At 37.8% G+C, this 23524-nt stretch overlaps 8 protein-coding genes across 8 annotated transcripts; 4 read left to right on the forward strand and 4 right to left on the reverse strand.

Moving 5' to 3' along the window:
• Positions 1-491: 491 nt before the first annotated feature.
• On the forward strand, positions 492-2572 carry BCR41DRAFT_420056 (fatty acid hydroxylase superfamily-domain-containing protein; the record flags this gene model as incomplete). The annotated part of the gene is made up of 5 exons (XM_022029842.1): positions 492-888; positions 1098-1114; positions 1220-1281; positions 1402-1556; positions 1692-2572. 5 exons carry the CDS (start codon positions 492-494, stop codon positions 2570-2572), a joined length of 1512 nt encoding a protein of 503 aa, XP_021883766.1.
• Positions 2573-2800: 228 nt separating this feature from the next.
• On the reverse strand, positions 2801-4756 carry BCR41DRAFT_420057 (hypothetical protein). Its single transcript, XM_022029843.1, has 3 exons — positions 4001-4756; positions 3130-3822; positions 2801-2980 (listed from the first exon to the last, which is right to left on the reverse strand). Exons 1-3 carry the CDS (start codon positions 4671-4673, stop codon positions 2838-2840), a joined length of 1509 nt encoding a protein of 502 aa, XP_021883767.1. The 5' UTR covers positions 4674-4756; the 3' UTR covers positions 2801-2837.
• Positions 4757-5641: 885 nt separating this feature from the next.
• On the forward strand, positions 5642-8359 carry BCR41DRAFT_301821 (serine/threonine-protein kinase orb6; the record flags this gene model as incomplete). Its single annotated transcript, XM_022020639.1, has 5 exons — positions 5642-5820; positions 6608-6866; positions 6999-7240; positions 7375-7899; positions 8050-8359. 5 exons carry the CDS (start codon positions 5642-5644, stop codon positions 8357-8359), a joined length of 1515 nt encoding a protein of 504 aa, XP_021883768.1.
• A 1067-nt stretch (positions 8360-9426) lies between these two features.
• Positions 9427-12140, reverse strand: BCR41DRAFT_384626 (hypothetical protein; the record flags this gene model as incomplete). The annotated part of the gene is made up of 4 exons (XM_022027593.1): positions 11019-12140; positions 10693-10934; positions 10463-10609; positions 9427-10247 (listed from the first exon to the last, which is right to left on the reverse strand). The coding sequence occupies exons 1-4, from the start codon at positions 11729-11731 to the stop codon at positions 9427-9429; spliced, it is 1923 nt and encodes a 640-aa protein (XP_021883769.1). The 5' UTR covers positions 11732-12140.
• Positions 12141-14052: 1912 nt separating this feature from the next.
• On the reverse strand, positions 14053-16414 carry BCR41DRAFT_376994 (P-loop containing nucleoside triphosphate hydrolase protein; the record flags this gene model as incomplete). The annotated part of the gene is made up of 9 exons (XM_022027078.1): positions 14053-14076; positions 14223-14342; positions 14502-14726; positions 14874-15062; positions 15266-15409; positions 15625-15867; positions 16012-16097; positions 16199-16259; positions 16412-16414. 9 exons carry the CDS (start codon positions 16412-16414, stop codon positions 14053-14055), a joined length of 1095 nt encoding a protein of 364 aa, XP_021883770.1.
• A 463-nt stretch (positions 16415-16877) lies between these two features.
• Positions 16878-19205, reverse strand: BCR41DRAFT_384628 (calponin homology domain-containing protein; the record flags this gene model as incomplete). Its single annotated transcript, XM_022027594.1, has 6 exons — positions 18910-19205; positions 18384-18419; positions 18150-18256; positions 17556-17751; positions 17060-17334; positions 16878-16940 (listed from the first exon to the last, which is right to left on the reverse strand). The coding sequence occupies exons 1-6, from the start codon at positions 18992-18994 to the stop codon at positions 16878-16880; spliced, it is 762 nt and encodes a 253-aa protein (XP_021883771.1). The 5' UTR covers positions 18995-19205.
• Positions 19206-20756: 1551 nt separating this feature from the next.
• On the forward strand, positions 20757-22097 carry BCR41DRAFT_233686 (hypothetical protein). The gene is made up of 3 exons (XM_022020087.1): positions 20757-20976; positions 21111-21789; positions 21977-22097. The coding sequence occupies exons 2-3, from the start codon at positions 21120-21122 to the stop codon at positions 22006-22008; spliced, it is 702 nt and encodes a 233-aa protein (XP_021883772.1). The 5' UTR covers positions 20757-20976; positions 21111-21119; the 3' UTR covers positions 22009-22097.
• A 992-nt stretch (positions 22098-23089) lies between these two features.
• Positions 23090-23412, forward strand: BCR41DRAFT_233691 (hypothetical protein). The gene has a single exon (XM_022020088.1). It carries the CDS (start codon positions 23139-23141, stop codon positions 23376-23378), a length of 240 nt encoding a protein of 79 aa, XP_021883773.1. The 5' UTR covers positions 23090-23138; the 3' UTR covers positions 23379-23412.
• Positions 23413-23524: the final 112 nt, after the last annotated feature.

The raw sequence follows: 23524 nt of genomic DNA on the forward strand, positions 1-23524 counted from the left end.
ATTAAAAATGAAAAGTAAGATGAAGTGAAAGGGCAAAGAAACGCGTTGCTCTTCTACTTGCTTTGTATGTAAATGTAATCAGATCGGATGAACGACAAAAACTTCTTTTTTAAATATGAAAAATGAATATGAGGTGAGAGGAAGTGTGAAGTTGAGAGCAAAATCTAATTTAAAGTGCACATTGGTTGCCTAATAAGGTAAATAGTCTTACAAATCCACCAATTACCAATCTCGGGATTCTTTCGAGTGACCCTCGTGAGAAGTCGTTTTCCGGACTGCATAAATACTCCCTCTACTGCACATTCCAACACACCAATACATAACCCTCTTCTAATTGATCTTCACCCCTCTTTTTCTTTTCATATTCTCCCTCACCTTCTACTTCAACTAATACCTCTTTTTTTTTTTTTCTTTCCTACTTTCATTTCTATCACACTCCTTTCTATTCTTCATTGCGAGTTCGTTTTCAATACAGAAAAAAAAAAAAAAAAATGACCGTCATCAAGGTCGCCGAGTCCCTCGGACGGATGTTTTATATGGTATCACCCAAGGCAACGACGTTTGCTGAGGAAAAGGATATCCCCCCCTATGTGTCCGATGCTACTCCTTGGTTCGTCTTCTTTGTCTTTGCAGAATTGATCTACTATATTTTCAAGGACAAGGGCAAAGGATTGAAACGTCATGATGGCAAATGGGAACAAGGCAAATACCGGATGAACGACATGATTGGATCACTAGGAGCTGGATCAATTCAACAAATGTCTCGCTTCTTCTTGGGTTCTCTCCAGATGGTTACCTATAATTACATCTGGGATCACTATCGTCTTGAGTCCATTGCCTTTGATACTTTCAAACTCTCAACCTGGATTGGATGTTTCCTTGCAGTTGGTAAGGAAAAGAATTTTTTTATTGTATCTCCGGAAGGAAAAACAGGAATGTGGAGAAAATAATAATAATAATAATAATAATAATAATAATAATAATAATAATAATAATAATAATAATAATAATAATAATAATAACAGAAGCTAACGCCATCGGAAACTCATTTGTCTCTCTCTCTTTTTTTGTCCTACTTCTGTTTCCTCTTAATGTAGACTGCGCTTACTATTGGGTAAAGACTATTTGATTTGTGCAACCCCTATGCATGTATACTCCTGTTATACAGTTTCCTTACCTTTACTTTTGGTTCATTGCCTGTACAATAATACAATAATAGTTCCATCGTGCAGCACATGAAGTCAACATCTTTTGGGCTGGTCATTCTGTTCATCACAGCAGGTTCGTCTTTTTTCTTTTCTTTTTTTTCTTTTCTTTTTTTATTTCATTTTTATCACCGCCAATGCATTTTTAATAATATTTATTAACTTGAATAATTTATCATTACTATCATTTTATTAGTGAATACTATAATGTTACAACAGCACTGCGACAGTCCTTGGTTCAAACCTATGCATCGTTTCTCTTCAACCTTCCTCTTGCCCTCGTCTTTTCACCTGCACAATTCGCTGTTCACTCACAACTCAATTTGCTTTACCAGTTCTGGATCCACACAGGTAATATATATATATAACATGCTGCTTTTTTTTCTTATCTTTTTTTTAAACGCTTTTGCTCAAATAATCTAAAACATCTGACTTCTTATCATTGCGCCTATTTTTTTTTTTTTTTTTTTTTTTTTTTTTTTACAGAAATCGTTCCCCGTCTCGGCTGGCTCGAGTACATCATCAATACCCCTAGTGCCCATCGTCTTCACCACGGTCGTAACCCTTATTGCATCGATAAGAACTATGGTGGAACACTCATTATCTGGGACCGAATGTTTGGTACCTATGCCGACGAACGACTCTATCCAGATGTGGTTGCCCGTCCAGAAGATGCAGAACCTGTTGCTTATGGTCTAACCCATCCTATCAACACCTTCGATCCTGTGGCGATTCAATTGGGTCATTTCAAACATATCTGGAACATGCTCTTGATCACCCCCGGAATCGCCAACAAGTTCAAAGTCGTCTTTTATGGTCCCGGCTGGCACCTGGCCCCTCCTTCCGAACCCAGTATCCCTCGAACGGGTCTCTTGTCCGAGATCCCAGATATTGATTTGAAGAACCCTCCCAAGAAGTACGATCCTGAGTTGCCCTCCAAATTCAATTATTATATCGCATTCCATTTCACGATCGTCATGATCGTGGGAAGTGCACTGTTAGCAGAGGGTTACAAGGTCTTGCCATTATGGCAAACTCAAGCGATCTGTATTGGATTCTTGGTCTCGTTAGTTGCATTGTCCAAGATTATGGATGTGAAGCCCTATGGATTGAAAGCAGAGTTGGTCAGGACCCTTGGATTCTTCTTGTTGGCAGAGTTTGTGGCGAGATCAGGATATTATCAACAGACCTATTGGGAGAGACGCTGTACCTTGTTGGTCGCCGATACATTCTTTGTCAGCAGTTTGTTCTTGGGTTGGAATATTTATAAGCTTGGATCTAACTGGATGAAGGTTGTGCCTACTTCTAATGCTGCTGCTGCCATTGCTGCCAAGAAGGCTTTGAGGCAGAAGCTCAAGTCTAATTAAAATAAAAAAAGATACCGAATACATATACTACTATCCTTTACTTGCGGAGCAGAAATAAAATATCCATACCCTTTAATGCAAAAAAAAAAAAAGAAAAAAACCTGAAATCACTGTTTTGAAGAAAAAGTATTTTTGAATCCTCAACTCGAAGGCATTCGTTTACGTTGGTTTATATGTATTTGTTTAAAAAAAAAAAAAAAAAAAAAAGTACAAACTTTTAATTGTAAACTAGGAATGTTTGGGATAAGGATGCTTTTTGCCGGGTTCAGGATTCATCAACATAGTCTTTAAGTTCATTCTGCAGCTCTTTCTCCCAGTCTGCGACATCCACATCCACCCCTCCATCATCATCCCCACCACCACCACTGATAGATACACCTGAAGCAAGTTGTTTCTCAAGCCATGCATCTAAAAGAAAAAGAAAAAGAAGAGAAAAGAAAAATATAAAAATAAAGATGTTAGAAAGCCAATCCCATTGTTATTTAAATGGATTATCCCCCTCACCTTCGCCTTCATCATTTCCTTTTTTTTTTTTTTTTTTTTTTTCATTGCTTTACCTGGATCCTCATCATGGTCAGGCATTTCAGCTTCAAAGAGTACATCAGGTTTCTTTTCCTGCTTTTTGGCTGGTACTTTAGTAGTAGTAGTAGTAGTAGTAGTAGTAATGGTGGTGGTAGATGTAACAGAGTCCTTTTTCACATTGGCAGAATCGGGTTTACTACTACTAGATCGTCTTGTCATGGGTGGTCCCTGGACATCATCCTTTCCAAAGTAAATATTATATCCCAACGATGGTTTCCTTCCATGACCACTACGAGTAGTATGGTTGCTACTGTCGTTGTTGCCATTGCTTCCATCAGTCGTGCCTTCAGTTGCATCATCTGTGAATGCTTCTATTTCTCCTTCTTCCCCTGTTCCTGTTCCTGTTCCTGTTCCTGCTCCTGTTCCTGTTCCTGAACCTGCTGCTTTAGAAAGGGCCACTTGTTTCAACAATGAGACTCTATAAAAATAATTCCTCCAAAAGACCAACTCCTCCACTTCCTTGGGAACCAAATAAAACCTCATCTTGTCCAGATTAGGATCTTGTTTCAAAGTCGCCATCGCAGCGGAAGAATAAGCATTCATATCAAAGACAAAATTGGTTCCTGGAGGAGGTGGAAGTAAGAAGTTGCGTTGGTCCTTTGATAAACTGAGGATCTGGGCCTTGATCTTTTCTTCATTAGGTAGGCCAGCCCAAACAGGCAATGTCTCTAATGTATATTTATTTATATTTATATTTTTAGTGTCAATATGAGAGGAAGAAAATAATAACAATAATAATTAATAAACATTTCTCTTTGGCAAACAAGTTACTTAATGATTGATCAATCCAATAAATCATTTAGAATAGACATGTATGTAAAACTGCAGCATTGGATATGGACATACCTGTTCCTTGACGTGGCACCACAGTATCCATTTTCTTTTGTCGAAGGAATTCCTCATGCTCCTTTTGGATCCCCTGTGTGACATTGGCACTGACCCGTTGGGCTGCATTGCTCAAGGATTTGAACGCGTTCACACCCCAGTCCTTGGTGGTGTTTGCAAATTGCTCAGTACTGGCCTGGATCTGCTTGATGTCCACTTTATTGATCTGTGGGATATGTGGGATATGTGGGATATGTGAGCTCTGCGGAGTGGGTGAGGTCTGTGGGGCCTGTGAAGGTTGTGTTGGAGATTTGGCGCCTGACAGAGTAGATTGGATCTTGCCCTGCATGGAGGAGAAGAATGCAGGAGTGGAGATCTTTGGAGGGTTGAATCCCGAGAAAACAGCTTGTGTAAAGGACTGCTGTTGTTGCTGTTGGTCCTTGGTATCCTTGCCTTTATCATCTTTTCTTTCTTCTCCTCCTTCTCCTTCTTGTTTTCCTTCGTGCTTCTTTTTTTCTACATTATTATCCTCATCTTTGGTTGTGGGAGTAGTTATCGTCGTCGGTGTAGGTGTTGTTGCTGATGATGTTGATGTTGCCGCAGTATCGTTGTTATCGGCAACTTTTGATGTATTGTTGTCCTGTGCCTGAGAATTGTCTCCGGTATTCGTGGTGTCCACCGTAGCAGTGTTCATTATATCTTTTGAAATAAAACTAAACAAGGTGCAAAAGTCAAGAAGCGATGAGGTTCTGATGAAGGAAGGAATGAAAAAAAAAAAAAAAAGAAAAGAAGAAAAGGGATGATGTTAAAAAGTCTAGCACGTTCTTCCTGTTGTACAGAATCTGCGCCCACTGCTTCACTTGCCTCCTGTTTACTGCCTATGCTTATTCTTCTCCCACGTCCTCAATGCGCGCTTTTTCGTTTGACAAGTGGCTTTGCATTTCACACTTTTATACATATACATTTGTAGTCAAGCAAACCCATGGAACACATGCAAATACAAAAGACATGTAAATACATTAAACAGTGTCAGAGATATACATGTATATAAAAAAAAGACGCGTTTATTGCCGTGTTTTGTTCATCGCGTCTATATCAACATTACATGACGATGTCAAGAAGAGATTAGATTAACAAGGAAGTGACAGATATTATTTTTATTAAAAGATACTCTATATGAAATGAAAAAAGAGCGTGTGTTTGTGTTCATGCTCAATGGTCACCTCAATAGTTCTTCCTTTGCCCCTTGAAGCATGCAAAAGAAAGAGAGAGCCAGGGTAACTAGCAAGCAAAAAAAAATGGGACTAAGAAAGATCCTCTCTCTCTCTCTCCTCCCCTGTCTTTTCTTTTTCTTTTTCTTTTTCTTCATCCCTTTTCATTTCACTTCACACGCTCATTTCACATTTCTTTCATTCTCTTACAAGTCATTCTGTCTGTATCTGTCAATTAGTTTTTTATTATTTGCCTATCCAAATTTTATTCTTATTTTTATTTTATTATTAATTTCTCGTGTTAGTTTTTATTCCTTTGTTTCATTCTTTCTTTTCTTACATTCACTCTTCAATGCAATACGAATACCAATCTTCTCAACAGAGGGCTCCTTCACCTTCTCAACAACAACAACAACAACAACAACAGTATGGATATCAAAACACCCTTCCGATGTCAGGAGATCCTGGAGGCTTAACTAATCCTGTTGCCACTATCAGTTCAGAGAGCTTATTTGAACGCTCAACCGAGGGTTTTCCCAAGTCTGCAATCGATCATTCAACCGCTGCTAAATATCGTCTGGAACATTATTATACCTTGCAACTCGAACAAGCAATCGAACGAAATGAGAGGTAAAAAAAAGAAAGAAACAAAACCGTTGCTTTCTCACGACATCTTCTTTTCTCTCTCCCCCTCTCTTTCTCTTTCTTTCTTTCTTTCTTCCCTTCTTTTTATGCCCTAGTTTTTTAAGGGACAGTTCAATTGAGGGGTGGGAGTAGGGATAAAATACGTTAATGACCTCCCCAGGGAATAAGAAATAAGATATTCGCGTTTCAAATCAACATCTTTTTACCTTTTTCCTTTTTCATGCTATTTCTAAACAGGGGGGGAAAGAGAGGATGCATAGCAAGAGCCTTTTTATTTTTATTTTTTTTTTTTTGATCTCTTCCTCTACTCATCCATCCAATCCACCCCCCTTTATTGAAAGAGAATGGTGATGGGGATTGGGGAGAGATCAATGGATAGGACATTGTTTTTTCTTTTTTTCTTTTATAGAGATTGGTTATGGATAAACAGGACAAACAGATCGTTCCATGCATTATTGCCATGCACACCCAATTGGAGGGATTCTTTTTTAATCTTTGGATGTGTCCTTTGACCCCCCCACATCTGTCCATTCTTGTTGATTTTGTACAACAAATAACTCTTCTCCCACACACACACACTCTCCATTCCTTTTTTTTTTTTTTTTTTTTTTTTTTTCCTTTTTCCTTTCAACACATCGCTCATCCTTCTCCCCAATTGCTATTATTTGTTTGTTATTTGTTTGCTAGCATTTCATCATGTGTATGTGTATTAACATATTTTCAACATGTGTTCTCAATAATAATAACCAAATAAATTAATAATGCTCCTCAGGCGAGTAGAACTGGAGACTCGATTGGAAACAGAACAAGGAAGTGAGGAACGAAAGAACCGTCAATTGACAGCATTGGGTCATAAGGAATCTCAGTTTCTGAGATTGCGTCGGACCCGTTTGGGTCTAGCTGATTTCGTGACTGTGAAGGTGATTGGCAAAGGAGCCTTTGGTGAAGTTCGTCTTGTTCAGAAACTGGATTCTGGCAAGATCTATGCCATGAAGACCCTTCGTAAAGCGGACATGTTTAAAAAGGATCAGGTAAAAGAAAAAGAAAGATATATAAGCATTGCTCAATGCCATTTCAATGATCAGATATCTAATCTACGTTTTCAAATTTCAAAATGTTGACTTTTTCTTTTTTTCCTTTTCTTTTATACATGTACATAAAAGCTTGCCCATGTCAAAGCCGAGAGAGATGTGTTGGCAGAATCAGAATCCCCTTGGGTCGTTCAACTGTACTATTCATTCCAGGATTCACACTATCTTTACTTGATCATGGAGTTCTTGCCTGGAGGAGACTTGATGACCATGTTGATCAAATACGATACCTTTTCAGAGGATGTGACCCGATTCTATATTGCGGAATGTGTCCTCGCCATTGAAGATATTCATAAAATGGGCTTTATTCACAGGTAAATATATGTTTTTATATGACAAAGGTGGTTGATACAAACTTTTTGTATATATATTTGAGACCAACAGTTTTCTCATCATCTTTTTCTTTTTTTTTTCTTTTTTTTTTTTTGGTCCTCCTTCATTATAAAAGAGATATTAAACCAGACAACATCTTGATCGATCGAGATGGACATATCAAGCTCTCTGACTTTGGTCTGTCGACAGGATTCAAAAAGACACACGACTCTCAATTCTATCAATGGCTATTAGAAGGTCCAAACAAGGGCAATGGCGATAATTCTAATCATCATGGCAAAAACAATGGGAACCAACAGGATGGCATGACCTCTTTAGAAGCAGGAGTCGACGCCATCAACTTGACGTTTTCGAGCAAGGACAAATTAGCGACCTGGAAGAAGAATCGACGTAAATTGGCCTATTCTACTGTAGGAACACCCGATTATATCGCACCCGAGATCTTTTTACAACAGGGCTATGGACATGAATGTGATTGGTGGTCCTTGGGAGCCATCATGTTTGAATGTCTAGTGGGCTATCCTCCCTTCTGTAGTGAGAACGCTCATGAGACCTATCGGAAGATCATCAACTGGCGTGAACAGCTTTATTTCCCAGAAGATGTTCATCTCACTCCCGAAGCTGAAGATCTTATCCGCAGGTAAAGAAGAAAAAAAAAAAAATAAAAAAAAATTGCCATTTTTACTCTGTCGCTCTTGGGTGTTTTATTTTTTTTTCCTTTTCTTCTAACCTGGCCTTTCTCCTCAATATCTACTTTATTTTTTATAAACATATAAATATATATATATAGACTGATCTGCGCTCCAGAGGTGAGATTGGGTAGGAACAGTGTACACGAGATCATGTCCCATCCGTTTTTCCATGGAGTGGATTGGACTAGTATCCGGAGAATGGAATCACCCTTTGTGCCCGTGTTGACCTCGATTACCGACACCAGTTATTTCCCAACAGAGGATCTAGAGAAGATTCCAGACCATAATCATCACCAGGAGTATAATCACAACCAGGTCCTGGGCGAGAATTCAAAACAGAAGGACTTGGCCTTTGTCGGCTATACTTTCAAACGATTCGAATCCTTAACTAAGCGTAATGCGCTCTAAAAAAAAAAAAAAGAAAAAAAGAAATTTTTTTTTTTCACTCTTAGAGCATGAGTTGATAATCTTTGTTATACTGTTATATTGTTATATTGCTACATTGCTACATTGCTATTGTTTATAATTATATACTATTAGTCTGTTTGTTTCTCATTCTATTCTTTCTGTTCTTTTATATTATATATATCCAATCCAATCTCTCTTCTCTTCTCCCACTCCTCTTTTTTTTTTTTTTTTTTTTTTTACAATCCTTGTCCACTATTCATTATCGTATAGTATATATATATTAATCTTTACATATATTGACATAGTGAAATATATTCATATTGTAAAGGCAAAGCAAAAAAAGCAAACTAAGATCGTATATATGTTTATTTGTTTAACTAAAGATTTTTTAGTTAAATAAATTCGCCGAAAGCTCTTTTTCTCTCGCTCATTTAATTTTTTTTTTAGTGTTCATGAGAAAAAAAGACGAATCATGGACCATACATAGACCTTGGGCGTGTATCCTATACACCCAATAAAACAAAAATATATCTATCCATCCTTGGAAATTCTCCTTTTCCTTCTTCATTTTCTTTTTCCCGCGCAAAATAAAATTGAGTCAGCAAAAAAATAGGCCGAAAAGTGTGTAAAATATATATATATATAAATATTATAATTATTATTATTTTTAAAATAAAAACTTTTTATTAAATATAATATGCGTCGTGTGCGTGTTTGTGGGGTTCATAAATACAAGGGTTTTTTGTTTTTCAGAGTGGGTGTGGGTGGGGGGATAATAGTGTAATGTAATGTAATGAGGCATTCACAAAAAAGAAAAATAAATAAAAAATAAAGATATAAAAAAAATAAAGAGTAGAAAGAATAAAAAAAAAAAAAAAAAAGCACAAAAGGGATAGATATGGGCATTAGGGGAAGGAGGAGAGAAGGAGGAAAGCTTTTTTTCTTTTTTTTTTTTTTTCTTTTTCTTTTTTATATTTTTTTTTTCTTTTTTTCTTTTCAATTTTTTTTTAATGGGTCTTGTCTCTCACATCTTGATGGGGGAAACTAGGCGCGTCTTGTTCCTTTAGTTAAAAGTAATCGTCCGCAGGATGGTGTTCATTTCGTCCGTTATTGTTCTGGTTTCGAGGGTACCGTGGACCTACTGAAGAAGAACCAATGTTGTCATTACGACCATTGGTATTCCTTGATCTTGGAAGGGCCTCCTCGTCCTCTTCTGGATAATAGCGGTCATCCTCGTTACTATATGAATCAAAAGGTGGCGGGCTATTATAAGTATTTTGATAACCGTCAATGAGCTGTCGCTGCTGCTCTTCAACGTAACGCCGCCGCTCTGCCAGGCTGCTGACTGTAGACAGCGTCCTGTCATGATTGTGCCTGCGATACGAAGGAAGCCCAGCAGCAGCAGCAGCAGCAGCAGCAGATGATGATGAAGCAGCATTTCTCAGTTCATACTCTTCTGTTCCACTGGGAGAATGGCGGCCATCGCCGTAATAACCGTTATTATACTGCGGATGAGGGATCTCCGGATCTGGTCCTTGATCATCGACCACATAAACGCTATCGGGCTTGCGGATCATGAACGCCTTGGCCTGCTTGGCTTTCTCGTCCTCATCATTGTTGTACATGATCTTCATCTCCTTCTTGGGGGCTGGAGGGAAATGGTGTGAAACTGGACGATTGCGGCGCTTACGACGACGGATCAACAAGATTGCAATGAGAATCAAGAAAAGCAGGGCAACAATACCACCGCAGATTCCTGCAATCATCGCAATGTTGGCGCCTGTCGAGCTACCGCCAGAGCCTCCTGAACCTGAACCTGAACCGCCGTTGTCTGGTGTTTTGGGATGATTAGGATTACTATTAGGGCTTTCATTTTGATTTGGAGGTACTTTTTTTTTTTTTTTTTTTTGCACAAAGAAAAGAGAGAGAGAAAAGGGAACGGGTTGTTTTTTGATGAAAATACTGAATGGGAGCGGGTTTCTTTCACTTTTCACTTTTTTTTTTTTTTTTTTTTTTTTTCCTCGGAACCTGATTCAGTGGTGGTGATGGATGGGACGAGATTTGGGAGCTGTGGAAAAAGAAATATGAATATTTCAAGCTTACCTGGTGGTGGTGGTGGTGGCACATAATTGGGCGAGACCGTGATGGTAACAATGGTGGGAGGCTCAAAGACCTTGCTCCATGACCCTTTCTGTGTGTCAAAGATCATGTATTTGTTTGTGGCAGTCTTGGGATCAGCACCGGTTTGACCTATAGACAATGGGATAGCATTCTGTTAGATCCCAAAACTCTTATTCATTCACATATACAAGCAAACAAGTGCTTCAACTCACCAAACATATACAAGATGGTCTTGTCAGGCAGAAGGGTTGCAGTATGGAATGCACGACCTTCTGGGGCTGGGAGGGCGTCCATCCATGTCCAGGTGTTGTCTTTTGTATTAATAACCAACATATCTCTGGATGGGGCAGCACCTTCGGCGACCATACCTCCAAAGAGATACAGAGTACCATTTCCATCGCTGGTAACTGTGTGTCCAAAGCGAGTCTGTTGCCCAGGAGTACCCAAAATAGCCCTATTGAAGTAAGTAAATCCGATCAGCCGAATGTCCTTAAAAGAAGAAACAATTCATAAACGTATTCAAATGAATATATCATACTTGGATGTCCAATTTCCATTGGTAAACAATTGACTTGCTCCCAAAGGCTGAGCTGCTCCAATACTGTTTTGACCTCCAAGGACAAGAATGCCATTCACATCATCGACCCATGTGGCAGTATGATATCTGAGTGCCTGATCCATCTCAGGAATCGTGCTCCAAGCTACTCCTCCGTTTGAAAGAGTGAGCTCGTTGACAGTTCCAACGACGGATTTCACATTATTAGCATCGGTAGCACCACCCACGAAATAAGCCTTGTTGGCTTTATTAGTGAGAGTGTAGGCCATTCCACCTCTGTTGAGGATATTCGTGGGTACATCTAACCGTGTATGATTATACCATGTGACATCGAGCAGATCACAGGTCATTCCTCTCCCCTGATTACCATCTCTGGTTCCACAGTTGACCATGGTTGAATCAGTCGCTGCAGAAGCAAAGTAGTTTCGAGGAGTGAATTTGCTGAGGGCACCTGTCTCTTGCCATTTGGCTTCACCGGTCCCATTGGACATGGAACCTTGCGGAGTCAAAAGGATGGCATAGGAAGCACCAGTGGGATTTGTGGGGGTGGAACCTCCTTGGATGAAGACTGTATTGTTGGCTAGGATGGCTGTATGGCCAACAGTGTCTTTGGGAGGCGGAGAGTATGTGACTTGTGCAGAGACTGTTTGAGCAGCGCAGACCAGCGCTGCGATGGAGAGAAGGATTTTTTTCATTTATGGAGGGAATTTATGTATATGAAAGAGAGGGAGAGAGGAAGGGAAAGGGAAAGGGAGGAGGAGGGGGGAAAGGGGAAATGTGTGCTTTACTGTATTACCGTATGTGAACGTATGTGTGTGGGATAGGGATAGAGGTAGTGTGTAAAACGTGGTAAGGATAGGAAGGTTGTTAAAACCACGGACGGAGGTAGGAAGAGAAAGGAAAAAGAGAGAGAGAGAGAGAGGAAGGAAAAGAGGATTAAAATACAGGCCGCGCGAAGGGGGGGTTGGAGGGAAATGAGAGTTTTTATAGAAAGTGGCGGAATGTGTATGTGTTGAGATGACATTTGTATAAAGAGAGAGAGGCGTAGTTTAGCAAGAAATTATAAAATATAGATGATTCAATCAGGAAAGAAAAAGAAAAAAGAAAAGTGCAATGCTAAGCAAGTGTGCAAAGTGTATAAAAGTGTAATAAGTGTGAGAGTGATGTTTATTTGTTTATTTGTTTATCAGGGTCAGGAACGCGCATAAGTGTGTATGAGTGTGAAGAAACTGAAACAATGGTCAAAAGACAGAAAAAGGTCTTAGCACACAGAATGCAGTCTCGGCTATTTACTTTGTTAAACTATTTTGTAAACTATAAAAGATGCTCTGATTGAATCAATAAAGATTGTCTAATGGTTTAATGGTTTAACTGTCTAAGACTCTTAGCATGTTACACAGGATTACATCTCAGTTCTCTTTGACTTCTCTATTTCTGTAACCCAATCTCATTTCCTCTTCACTCCCCCCTGATTTACTTTTTTTCTTTTTTCTTCAGGGGGCGATGATTGTTACAGAGGTTATTTGATTTCTCTCTGCCTGTTACACACACACCCTGTCCATTTCACCACTTTGTATATCCAAAACACTAATAACCCGACCCTCTTCGGTAGATATAAAAAGCGAGGGAAAATATTCCTCCCCTTCAAAACACAGAGGAACCTGATCAAGAAAAGTATATAAAACGAAATCGGCGGAAAGGAACAAAAAAAGAAAAGCGCAGACAGAAAGGATAGGAAAGAAAAACAAATAAGAAAAAAGGGCACTAGGGGAAAATTGAGCTAAGAAAAAGGCCAACGGAACAAACGCGCGCAAGACATGTGTCATCTATCATATCATAGACAACAACACATCACATTTTCTTATCCTCATTCGTTCATTCATTCGAGTCGTCATATTGTTCACACCACAACATACTGGATCATTCTCTCTCCAGTTCAACCGTCCCAAGCTAAACTCGTTGGGCACACTAGGACAACTATACTAACTATACTCTTACCATTCTCATTCTACTATTGGTACATATAACCTGCTTACTCTTTAGGCAATTTTGCCGTTCTCAGTCATAAAAAAAAAGCCCATACTCAACTCTTGCTCTCATATCTACACTTTTACCACTTGACTATCACGAGAAAAGATGTCTAATGAAATAGAGTTGGAATGCTAAGAGTCATTGATTTTATTATATACCTTGAAGATGTTATAATCAACAAAGGATGTCGTAACACAAAGAAAGCCTCTCCTTTTGGCTCTCACAAGCTTGTATAGGAAAGAAAGAAAGAAAAAGTCAATTACTCTTTAAAGGCAATATAACTTTGTTGTCTAGACGTTATTCAAGTGATATGTTTTATTATTCTTATTAGTCTTTTGCTTTTTTTTTTTTTTTTTTTTTTTTTTTTTTCTGTTCGGGACATGTGTGTGTGGAAGAACGGTGATTATGACAGCACAAGAGCCCACATAATATAAAAAAAAAGTAAAAAAGAAAAAAAAAAAAAGAAGATTACCTTTCTGTGAAATGCTGACAGAGAATCTATCTGTATGTCACTCTTTCCGTTACATGACGACTAAACTACTGGTACGAACAACAATAACAATAACAATAACAATCAGAACGATGGAGGATGATGACTGTAAACAAAAATGACGATGCAAGAAGCAAGCCATGTGCTATAATTACATGTCTGAACAGACCTCTTTTTGTTTGTCTCACCCACTGTTGCGCAGAGGCCTCTTTAGGGCAAAAAAAAAAAAAAAAAAAAAAAAGATTTTTTTTGTGTGTAAATGTAAATGTGCTGTGTGTGTAATGTATAATGATCGAATACAGACATCTTGGATCATAGTGACGCACAATTTATTCTTTTTTAAAAACTTCCCACAACGACATCCAGCAATCATCACATAAACATTGCCGTTGTATTAATCATCTGGAATGTGGGATTTCTCTTTATTTTTATTTTTATTTTTATTTTATTTTCTTTTCTAAATAAAAAAATAAAAAAAAAAAGTCAATTGGAAGCCTAGCGACGCTTGACAACTTGGATCTATAAAAAAAAGAAAGAAGCAAACAATTGCGCACATACATACATCGACGTAACAGTGAGATGATATGACTTGAAGTTTTTTTTTTCCTTTTTCTTCTTCGTATTTCATGCATAGTAATAATAATAATAATATTAACAAAACTTACCACATCCTCATTTTCAACTAGATGCGAAAGTCCAACGCGTTGAGGATTATGCTTTGTCGATCGGCCCCAGACCAATGCATACTTGAATTCTCTTACCAATGATCTATGAATAGCATGGCACTGTTTGTTTTACAGTGGAGGAGAACATATAAAAAAAAAATCAACATCTAATTCACGCGAATAAACATGCTCTTTTCTTTTTTGGCTCTCAAGGAAAGCAAAGGAAAACGGAATAATAAAAAAATAAGAGAATAAAGGAGATATAAAAAAAAACATTACCACATGCTCAATTGTAGATCCCGCTCGGATAATTAAACCACCTTCAAAGTCTGGGTATTCTCCTCTCTTCTTCGTATACACTCGAAGCAAATTCAAGTTCTTCCAGATCGTTTCCACCAAAAAGTTCGTATTAAGATCCATTTCACAACTCATCACAACCGTCTGTGGCTCACGAGCTAATTGGTCCACTTGTTCCATCGTGATAGAATCAATCTTGTTATAGCACTACAATAGGAGGGAAAAAAAAAAAAAAAGTGAGGAATACAGTAAATCATTAAGATGAGAGCACTCTACGATTGTTGTTATTGCAGTTGCAACGCTCGATCAACGCTATATATTATATAAAACATGTAAAATAATAAAAAGGCTTACATAGATCGCTCTGATGTATTTACGGTTTCCAAGAACGACATCGATAAATTGATCCACTGTAATGTCCTCACGAACCAAGACCTCTGCATTAAAAATCCTGTAATCGTGTAGAATATGCTGAACCATCTTTTCAGTCAACATACTAAGCTGGCAAGTTGCATTGAAGCTGATTCCGCCTCCTGTCTTGACCTATTATGGGATTATTTTTTTTTTTTTTATTTAAAAAAATAATAATCCCGATATGCACGTGCTTACGCGTTAATATTTCATTTTCCTCTGTCAACTATCAACTGTCAACTGTCAACTGTCAACTGTCAATTGTCAACTGTCAACTGTCAATTGTCAATTGTCAATTAGAAAAAAGTAAACATGAAAAACATAAGATAACCTGCCTTGAAATAGACGTTTGGCTTTTGAGTGTTCAGACGAATACCGACAGCCTCCAGTTCTGCTTCCAGTAGCTCTCTTTGCTGGTGAGATTTAGTGGCGTCCAACATGATCATAATCAAATCCGCTGTTCTAGCCACAGCAATAACCTAGTCCACCATTATTATCATTGGAGAAAAAAAAAAAAAAAAAAAAAAAAAAAAAGGACGGTGAGTATAATAAATAAAAAGGATGCCGTGAAATATCCTAACAAACATCTCCTTTGCAACAAAAAAAAACTTTTTTTTCATTCAAATCTAGCTTTTTTCTTTATTTTTCTTTGTTTCCATTTCCCTCTCTTTTTTCTTTTTCCTTCCTCTCTTACCTGACGACCACGACCTTTGCCAGCAGAGGCTCCTTCAATGATTCCAGGAAGATCCAGCAATTGAATATTAGCGCCGTTGTACTCAATCTTCCCTGGAATACATGTCAATGTCGTGAACTCATAGGCTCCTGCTTCCGAATGTGTGTTCGTCAGTTTGTTCAACAACGTTGATTTTCCAACCGATGGGAATCCAATCAAGGCTACTCGAGCATCACCCGATTTCATTACATCGAACCCTTCTCCCTACATAATATATATATATATATATATAAATAAATGAAAGTAGAACGTTGAATAGATATGGGTTAGGCTATCAAGCAAAAAAAAAAAAATAAAAAAAAAATAAAGTAAAGCAATTACATTAATTCTTCTTTTTAATATTTATACCTTGGCAGCCGACTTGCCAGGATCCTGAAGTTCGACACGGTACCTAGCCAACTTGGCCTTCAAGAGACCCAAGTGGTATTCCGTAGCTATTCTCCATGGACAGATAAAAAAAGATCGGATCAAATCAGTCATTGGATCCAAATATGATCAATTAAAATAATAATATCCATGTATTTTTTGCTTTTACCCTTGTTCTTCTGCGTCCTTGCAATCTCCCTCTCAATATCCGCAATCTTTTCCAGAATACCCTACATAAAAAAAAAAAAAAAAGAAAATGCATTGAGGACGAAATGAAGTATCCAATTGTAAAAAAAAAAAACATTATTGGAAGCTTTTGCTTGGTGCTTTGTCCTGGGAATCCATGAAAAACAAAAAAGGTTGTCGGCTCAATCTTATTTACCATGTTGAATGACGAGGCTGAAGTTGAAAGATTGAAAAATTGATTAGAGGACGTCCAGGGATGTCAAGGATGTTTCTTCTTCCCTTTCCCTCGCCATTGGAGCTGTTGTACCTTTGACAGAGCTTTAAGGGGCTCGCTAGAAAAAAAAAATATGAAACTTTAATTTGAACAATATCGTCAGTCGACATGGGCATGGCATCGAGTATTATCAATTAGACGATAAGACGCGTTGTGCTCTAGGATAGATAATTATTTATTAATATTTTCCTTTTTTTTTACTTTTATTGAATTATTCATGCATTGATCACTGATCACTATATGACACATTATAAGGCAAAAGCGCTTTTTTTTTTTTTTTATATCTTTTTTCTCTTTTTCTGTTTTTTTTTTTTTTTTCTTTGTTTCCTGCTTGTTATAAAAAAAAAAAAAATATCTTCGTCCTGGCTTTTTTTTTTTTTTTTTTTTTTTAAAACGTTTCGTCAGGGTATTGTCCTTGATCTTGCTCTTCAGCTGGGATCTCAAATCCATCCTATTCGATTAAAGATAATTAAATATGGACATGTTTTTTTTTTTTTTTTTAGTTTCCAACAATGATTCTGTTTTGTCAAATTTTGTTGGAAAAAAAAAAAAAAAGAAAAGTCTTATTACCTCTGTGCTATAGAGAACGGCCTGAATATCCTTCAAAAGGAGACTCTCAGCTGAATCCGGAGAACGTTCCAATTCTTGTTGGATCAACACCTCAATGTCTCTCAATTTGCCAAAATAAAAGTCACGTTCCTTCTCCAATGCCGCGACCGTATTACGTTCCTCCTGAAGCTCCTTTTGTAAACCCAGAATGACAGAGTGATCAGGACTTGGTCCACGCAAAGATCGGTTACCCACAGCTGACAAATGATCTGAACGTCCAGTCATTGAACGATTGGCTATAAAAAAAAAGTCCACCCCCCACAAAAAAAAAATAAAAATAAAGATTTTTACAAAAAGGGAGAAGTGAGTAAAGGTCATGTGGTCAAGGTCTGTGCCCCAAACGTTTTTTTTTTTTTTTTTTTTTTTTTCTTGTTGGTTGGGTTGGACGGAGAAGAGTCTCAATTCCAAGCTCGTTCGCCCAATTAGGATGAATGGTGTTAATTTGTTATATCTTTACCTCCATTATTCACAGCTCTCCTGACAGGGGCAGTTGTAGATCTATTGGCAGCAGCAGGTTCATTACCAGCGCCACGACGAGCTACTGCATCATAAGGTTCATTAGGGAAGTTGCGATCCCAGAACTTCTTGAGCCATTGCAAGAATTCAAGATTATCTTGCATCTTGCATTTCATAAGACGATCTGTGGGAATAGCCTAAAAATTAAAAAATAAAATAAAATTGGTACCCAGAATGTAAGAACCAGGTCGATAGGAAAAAAAAAAAAAAAAAAAAAAAAAAGTTAGAAAAGTAGTTTATAAAAAAAGAAAAAAAGATGGGTAAAGAACAAGGGTGTGAGCCCTGATTCCAAAAAAGATGATAGATTGGATCTTTTTTTTTTTTTTTTTTTTAAATATCGCCGGCTCTCTTTTTTCTTTTCTGTCGGTATCCATTGATCCCTGTTAATTGGCTTCGATCCTCTTAATGCTCGCAATAAAAAAAAAAAAAAAGCATGATGAAGCAAATAAAATAGAACATCATTTCTTTTTTTCTTTTTTCTTTTTTTTTTTTTTGCTCTGAATGTCTTGTTGGTTTATAACGTTGTATAGTTTACCTTGTCAATTTTGTGGGTAGCGAAACATGTCTGAAGGACCTTGTAGTTTCCAAGGTATTCATACTCATGTTTTGTTGCAAACTTGACACGCGACATGGGAAGGTCGCCTGCACGTGAAAATAAAGTGGAAAAAAGGGTTAGAAAAAAAACGTTTTGCGTGGGTATTAATCCAAACAAACAAGACTCAATAAACGTCCGCAACCAAAAAGAAAAAAGCAAAAGCATTGCTCTTACCATAGATTGAATCCATGATCTGGACATATGCAGCACCTAAAGATATGGATGGGATCCAGGTAAAAGAAGGAACGAGGGCAAAAATAAAAATAAAATAAAATAAAAATAAAATAAAATAAAATAAATGACCAGTTGAGTAAGAAAATTATTAATTTCATCACCTAATGACACTCAAGTGGTGCCTGGAGTTTGTCAAATTAAATCTTCCAAGGTCTGAAAAAGAAAGAAAAAATAAAAAAAAAGACAAGAGGGAACTTTGCAACACGCGCAAAAGGATGTTTGATTCCAAAGTTACTAATGTCCTGTTTTATTTTTTGTTTTTGCTTGTCAACATTCAAAGCGATCTCCCGAGGAAAAAGTAAAAAAAAAAAAAAAAAAAAAAAACGCTGTGTTTGATGAACGTGCCAACACCGTTGAGCGTGTGCTTTTTTTTTTTCTTTTCTTTTCTTTTTTTTTTCCATAGAATCGTGGGTAAAATAAAAGAAAGAAAGAAAAGGTGAGAGAAGAAAGGGGAAAAAAGCGTCACCTGTGCCAAGCTGCTCGACTTTGGTGTAGTTGAGACGCAACAAGTCGTTGACCCAAGAGATGAGTTCCTGTCTACTTTCGGACATGGTTGATAGGAATAGTAGTTGTAGTGGTTATAAAAAGAAAAGTAAAAAAAAGAAAGGTGTAGTTGGTGGTGAATGCTAGTAAGCTGTCAAGAATGCTTAGATCTGATGGTGAAAAGAAAAAAGAAAAAAAAAGAAAAGTAGATGAGCGATGTCTTTTTTTAACAATAGAAACTATTGAATGTCCTGCTCCTCTAAATGCGTCTGCTTAATGTGGTGAATTTTGAGAGCATCATTTTACCCGATAAAAGGTTTATAAAAAATGTCCATTCAAAGTAGCTCAGCTCCGTTATTTCCATACTAATGACGTTTACTATATAAATTGCGCAGTCGATATCATATGATTGGCTAAAGCAATTCAAGGAAATACATGTCGCGTCTCGACAACTGTTGTGCACGCAGGCCAACTACTTGTATTCTCTTGACAGGGCTTTACTATATGAGTTTACAATATGAATGTTCATGGTAATCTGTATGCAGGCACAAAAGTATATTTTTTTACTTTCTTAATGACAAAAAACGAATAAAACTCACAAATACTTCTTGGTATGTGGACATCTGGTACTTTCTCCTTTTTCATACCTTGTCCGGTTAAAACCCAATGTTTCCCTAATCCGATACCTTGATTAAATCTCTGAGCCGCGGTGCTACTTAGAGGCATACGACTCTCTATTCCATTTTCAGCTAGGCGGTTTTATTTAAAAATGCATGTGCTGTGCCCTTCTCAGTCCTCCATCTCCTCGTCATCCATCGTTTTCTCCCCTATCACTTCACGGCCACCCTTCACCCCTTTGTCGCACACTGCGTATGATGTGATGGCCCTTGTAAAGCATATCCTGCATTCGATAAACCGCCAATATTGTGAAATCAGCTTACAATGTTGACTTTTCAGAGACTTCACTATCGGAACACGTATATAACTGGACGCTAAAAAAAAAAAAAAAAAAAAAAAGGTCGCATTTGTTTATACGTATTGACTTTTTTTAAGCAGATTGTTAGCGGTTAGTTTTTCAATATCATCGCTCATTTCCTTTATCTTTGAGGGAATTCCTCAATAATTGTCGGGTTCTTTGATCACAAATTACCCTATTTCTGCTCCGCAGCCATTAATAAGCCACCCAAACGCGTCAATATGAAATACAAACTTTTTTAAAGTTACTCATTACCCACCATCTCCTTAACCTTCACCATTGCGCTTAAATCCAATTTCAGACAAAAAAAAAAAAAAAAAAAAAATTGCTATTCCTTTGCCATTCAAGCTTTCATTATTATTATTTTTTTTAATACGATTAGTAAACCTACCATTTCTTGTCATTGTGGAGCAAGTGAGCATTGAGTGGTCCAAGCCTTCTTGATAGTGGGAAGCAAAAGAAAAAAAAAGCATTTGCTAAAGTTTTTAGTAAGGTATGCCCGTCCATTCAATCGGAGAAGCCCTCGTTATATCTGTATACCTAAAAAGGATATGACCAAGCTTTTTGTTGTTCATCCCCAACTTATGTACATATAACTATAAGTTATTAACGGACAAAAAAGACGCATCTTAATAATGACAAAGATGTTGATTGAATGGGGATGTAGACTTTCCCCCCCCCTCCCTCTCTTTTAAACGTCCAATCGATATGCAAAGTTCTTGAGCTTTTGATCAACGGCTGTGTTTAAAAAACAGTATCATTCATATGTAGGGATGATAATAAAGAGTCCAAGCTCGACTGGATAGGTATGATGATTCTTTTCCCTTCTCCCGAAGAGAAAGAGCTTTCGCTCTTAACACATTCATACACACAAAAATCATCATGCTTTTCAGTCATGGTGTACTCGCCTGACATTAGGCCTATTTAATAAGCCAACCTATTTGTGACCCGTTTGCATTTCAAGGGTGATGAGAGCCTCTTGTTGGGGAAGTAGTCTCTTTATATACACTGTACGATCAAGTTACGCAAGCAGCTTCGTACAATGTCTGTTTTAACCAGTGCTCGCCTCCATATGTATATCTTTACTATTTTCTTTTACGTTGGGGGGGTCCTTTGATATATATATTCATTTTTACAATTTTCTATATCATAATATACTGACCATCTCCTGGGGGCCTTTTGGTGTGTGTTGTTCTATTAATATACAGGAACGAACAATGACGAAACGCGCCCCACCTCAGACCAAACCCTCTAAAGAAACCAAAAACAAAGGCAAAGGCACAGGCAAAGGCAAGGACCAAAGTAAGGGCCAAAATAAAGGCAAAGGCCAAGGAAAAGGCAGAAAGGGAGCCGAAAGCAAAAACAAAAGCAGAAGTGATAGTAATATCAAAGTCAATATAAAAAACGAAAGCAAGAGCAAGAGCAAGAGCAAGAGCAAGAGCAAGAGCAAGAGCAAGAGCAAGAGCAAAAGCATGCATACGACATCACCACAACCTTTATGGAAAACTGCAATCAACAAAACCAAACCTGGTGCCACCTACTTTCTTTCCACCATCCCTGCGAAATTTAACCCCATTGACTACTTCAACTATCGAGGCGCTACATCCATACAACGGAACGCCCTAAGCTTTGAATGGAGCAATTGGATCAATGAGTTTGCAAGCTCTAATGTGAAGGTCCTACAAGAAACGGCTGTTTACCTTTTTACCGGATTCAAGAAGGAGACATTGACGCAGTTCTGGGAAGACCTCGCTGCTGAGGAGAAATATGGACGTCAGCAGCAACAGCTATTGAGTCAACGGAAAATAGATTTGCGAAGACAGAATATTCAGCAACTTCGAATGGATGGCGAGGCAATGACACGGGAACTAGAGATGGAACTGCGAGGTAATGCATCAAAATGCATCAAGTCTATGTGTATATTAAAATATATCTATGCTTCAAGATAGATGATTTTTTTTTTTTTTGGATGGTTGAGGTTTTTTAGGTGTCGATGTGACAACACTGATAATTTTATTTAATTTTATTTTATTTTATTTTATTTTTTATTTTTTTTTATTTTTTTCGTTCTTAGCATCAGGACCCTCTTTATTATCAAAAAAATAACTCTATACAACATCACCCATTGAAACCATCTGATTCAACTTCAACACGGAATAGCGTAACCAATAGCTTACCAGTATTGTCTCAAGATGAAGTGGAGCCTTTGAGCTCCTTATCATCATCACCGGAAGCACAGAAAGTATCACTAGAGTCAGCCTCTGCTGCAGGTACATCAACAGCGATGCAGCAAACTTCGAATCTGGAACAAGAAGCAAAAGGAGCAAAAGTTAGTAAGCGACCAGCAGCAGCTCACCTACAATCATCACCTGCCAGGAAAAAACTAAAGGGGCCAAGCTCAGTAGCATTACTGGGTCAGCTATCCACTTCCTTGGACTCATACGACGATCTGTTGATGCAATCCCAGCTGAAGGTAATGTTTTCAGTGCTATGACCTGTCTCAAAATACTCTACTTTTTTCTTGGCATATTACTAATACGATCCTTTCTTTGTGTGTGTGCCAATAGCGCTTTCAAGAAATGGATAAAAGCGGAACTTGGAGACTTGATAGTGGTCGAACAATAGAGGCGGTCTTGTTTGAAAGTAGCATGAGGGGACAAGGCGGTTTCAAGTACGAGCACGTATAAAAGTAGTGCTTATTATTTTAATATATCATGGTTATTAAAACATGTCCTTTACACAATAATTTGTTGGGTCCTGCTAATGGCAGTGCACACTCCTACACCATTGGTTTCGACTGTCCACAGACATAATCATTCTTTACTGAGAAGGAATGGGATGAAATGAGTCAGTTCAATACATTTGATCTACCAGCTCTTGCACCTTTTAATCTCGAGTATATCAACTCTGTATGAAGAGCTCTCAACAGTGGAGACCATGCTGTATCAGTACCTGAACCTACAGTGGATCAATTCTCATGTGAGCAGATTCTAAAGTCCTTACTCTCTTGGTATATTTATATGACCTTATTCGCTGGCATATTATTCTTTTTATGTTATTTTTTTTTATTCGTGAAAATATCACTAACACGTTTGCTCATGTTTATAGAACTCATCTCTATCCTGCTGAGCCATCACCTTTTGGAAATAAGTGGATGTCGGAACATAAATGGTCACGCTAAGGACGGCCACTTTTGAAAGAACTATTGTCGAATATAAGCAGCACTACAATGGTGGATGAAGGGAAGAAAGGGTTTGATAGTGTTGGCAAAGCTACTACCAGATTATGATTGGTTCCTTGTAGAATCAATCAAAGACTGGAACGAGAACGAGCTATCTACCGAGGTCTTGAATGAGAGCAGAAGTCGACTTTTTGAAGAACTTCACTTAATAGCGATTCGTCGGAGCAAAGAGACTAATTCAGATAGCTTTATGGATATTGCACGATTCTTCTCCATATACTCTGGAGGCGATTAAGTACATGATCGTCTCTTGGTAAGCTACTACTGATCGATTGTGTTTACATAGTCTCATTGTTGGTACTTCATTAAATAAGGTCGCAGATTCAAGGCTATGGGACTAAGAGGGTGTCCTCAAAGTCAATATGTCATGTTGTCAAACTT

This window comes from Lobosporangium transversale, assembly GCF_002105155.1.
Source record: "Lobosporangium transversale strain NRRL 3116 chromosome Unknown BCR41scaffold_8, whole genome shotgun sequence".
NCBI classification, from domain to species: Eukaryota; Fungi; Mortierellomycota; class Mortierellomycetes; order Mortierellales; family Mortierellaceae; genus Lobosporangium; species Lobosporangium transversale.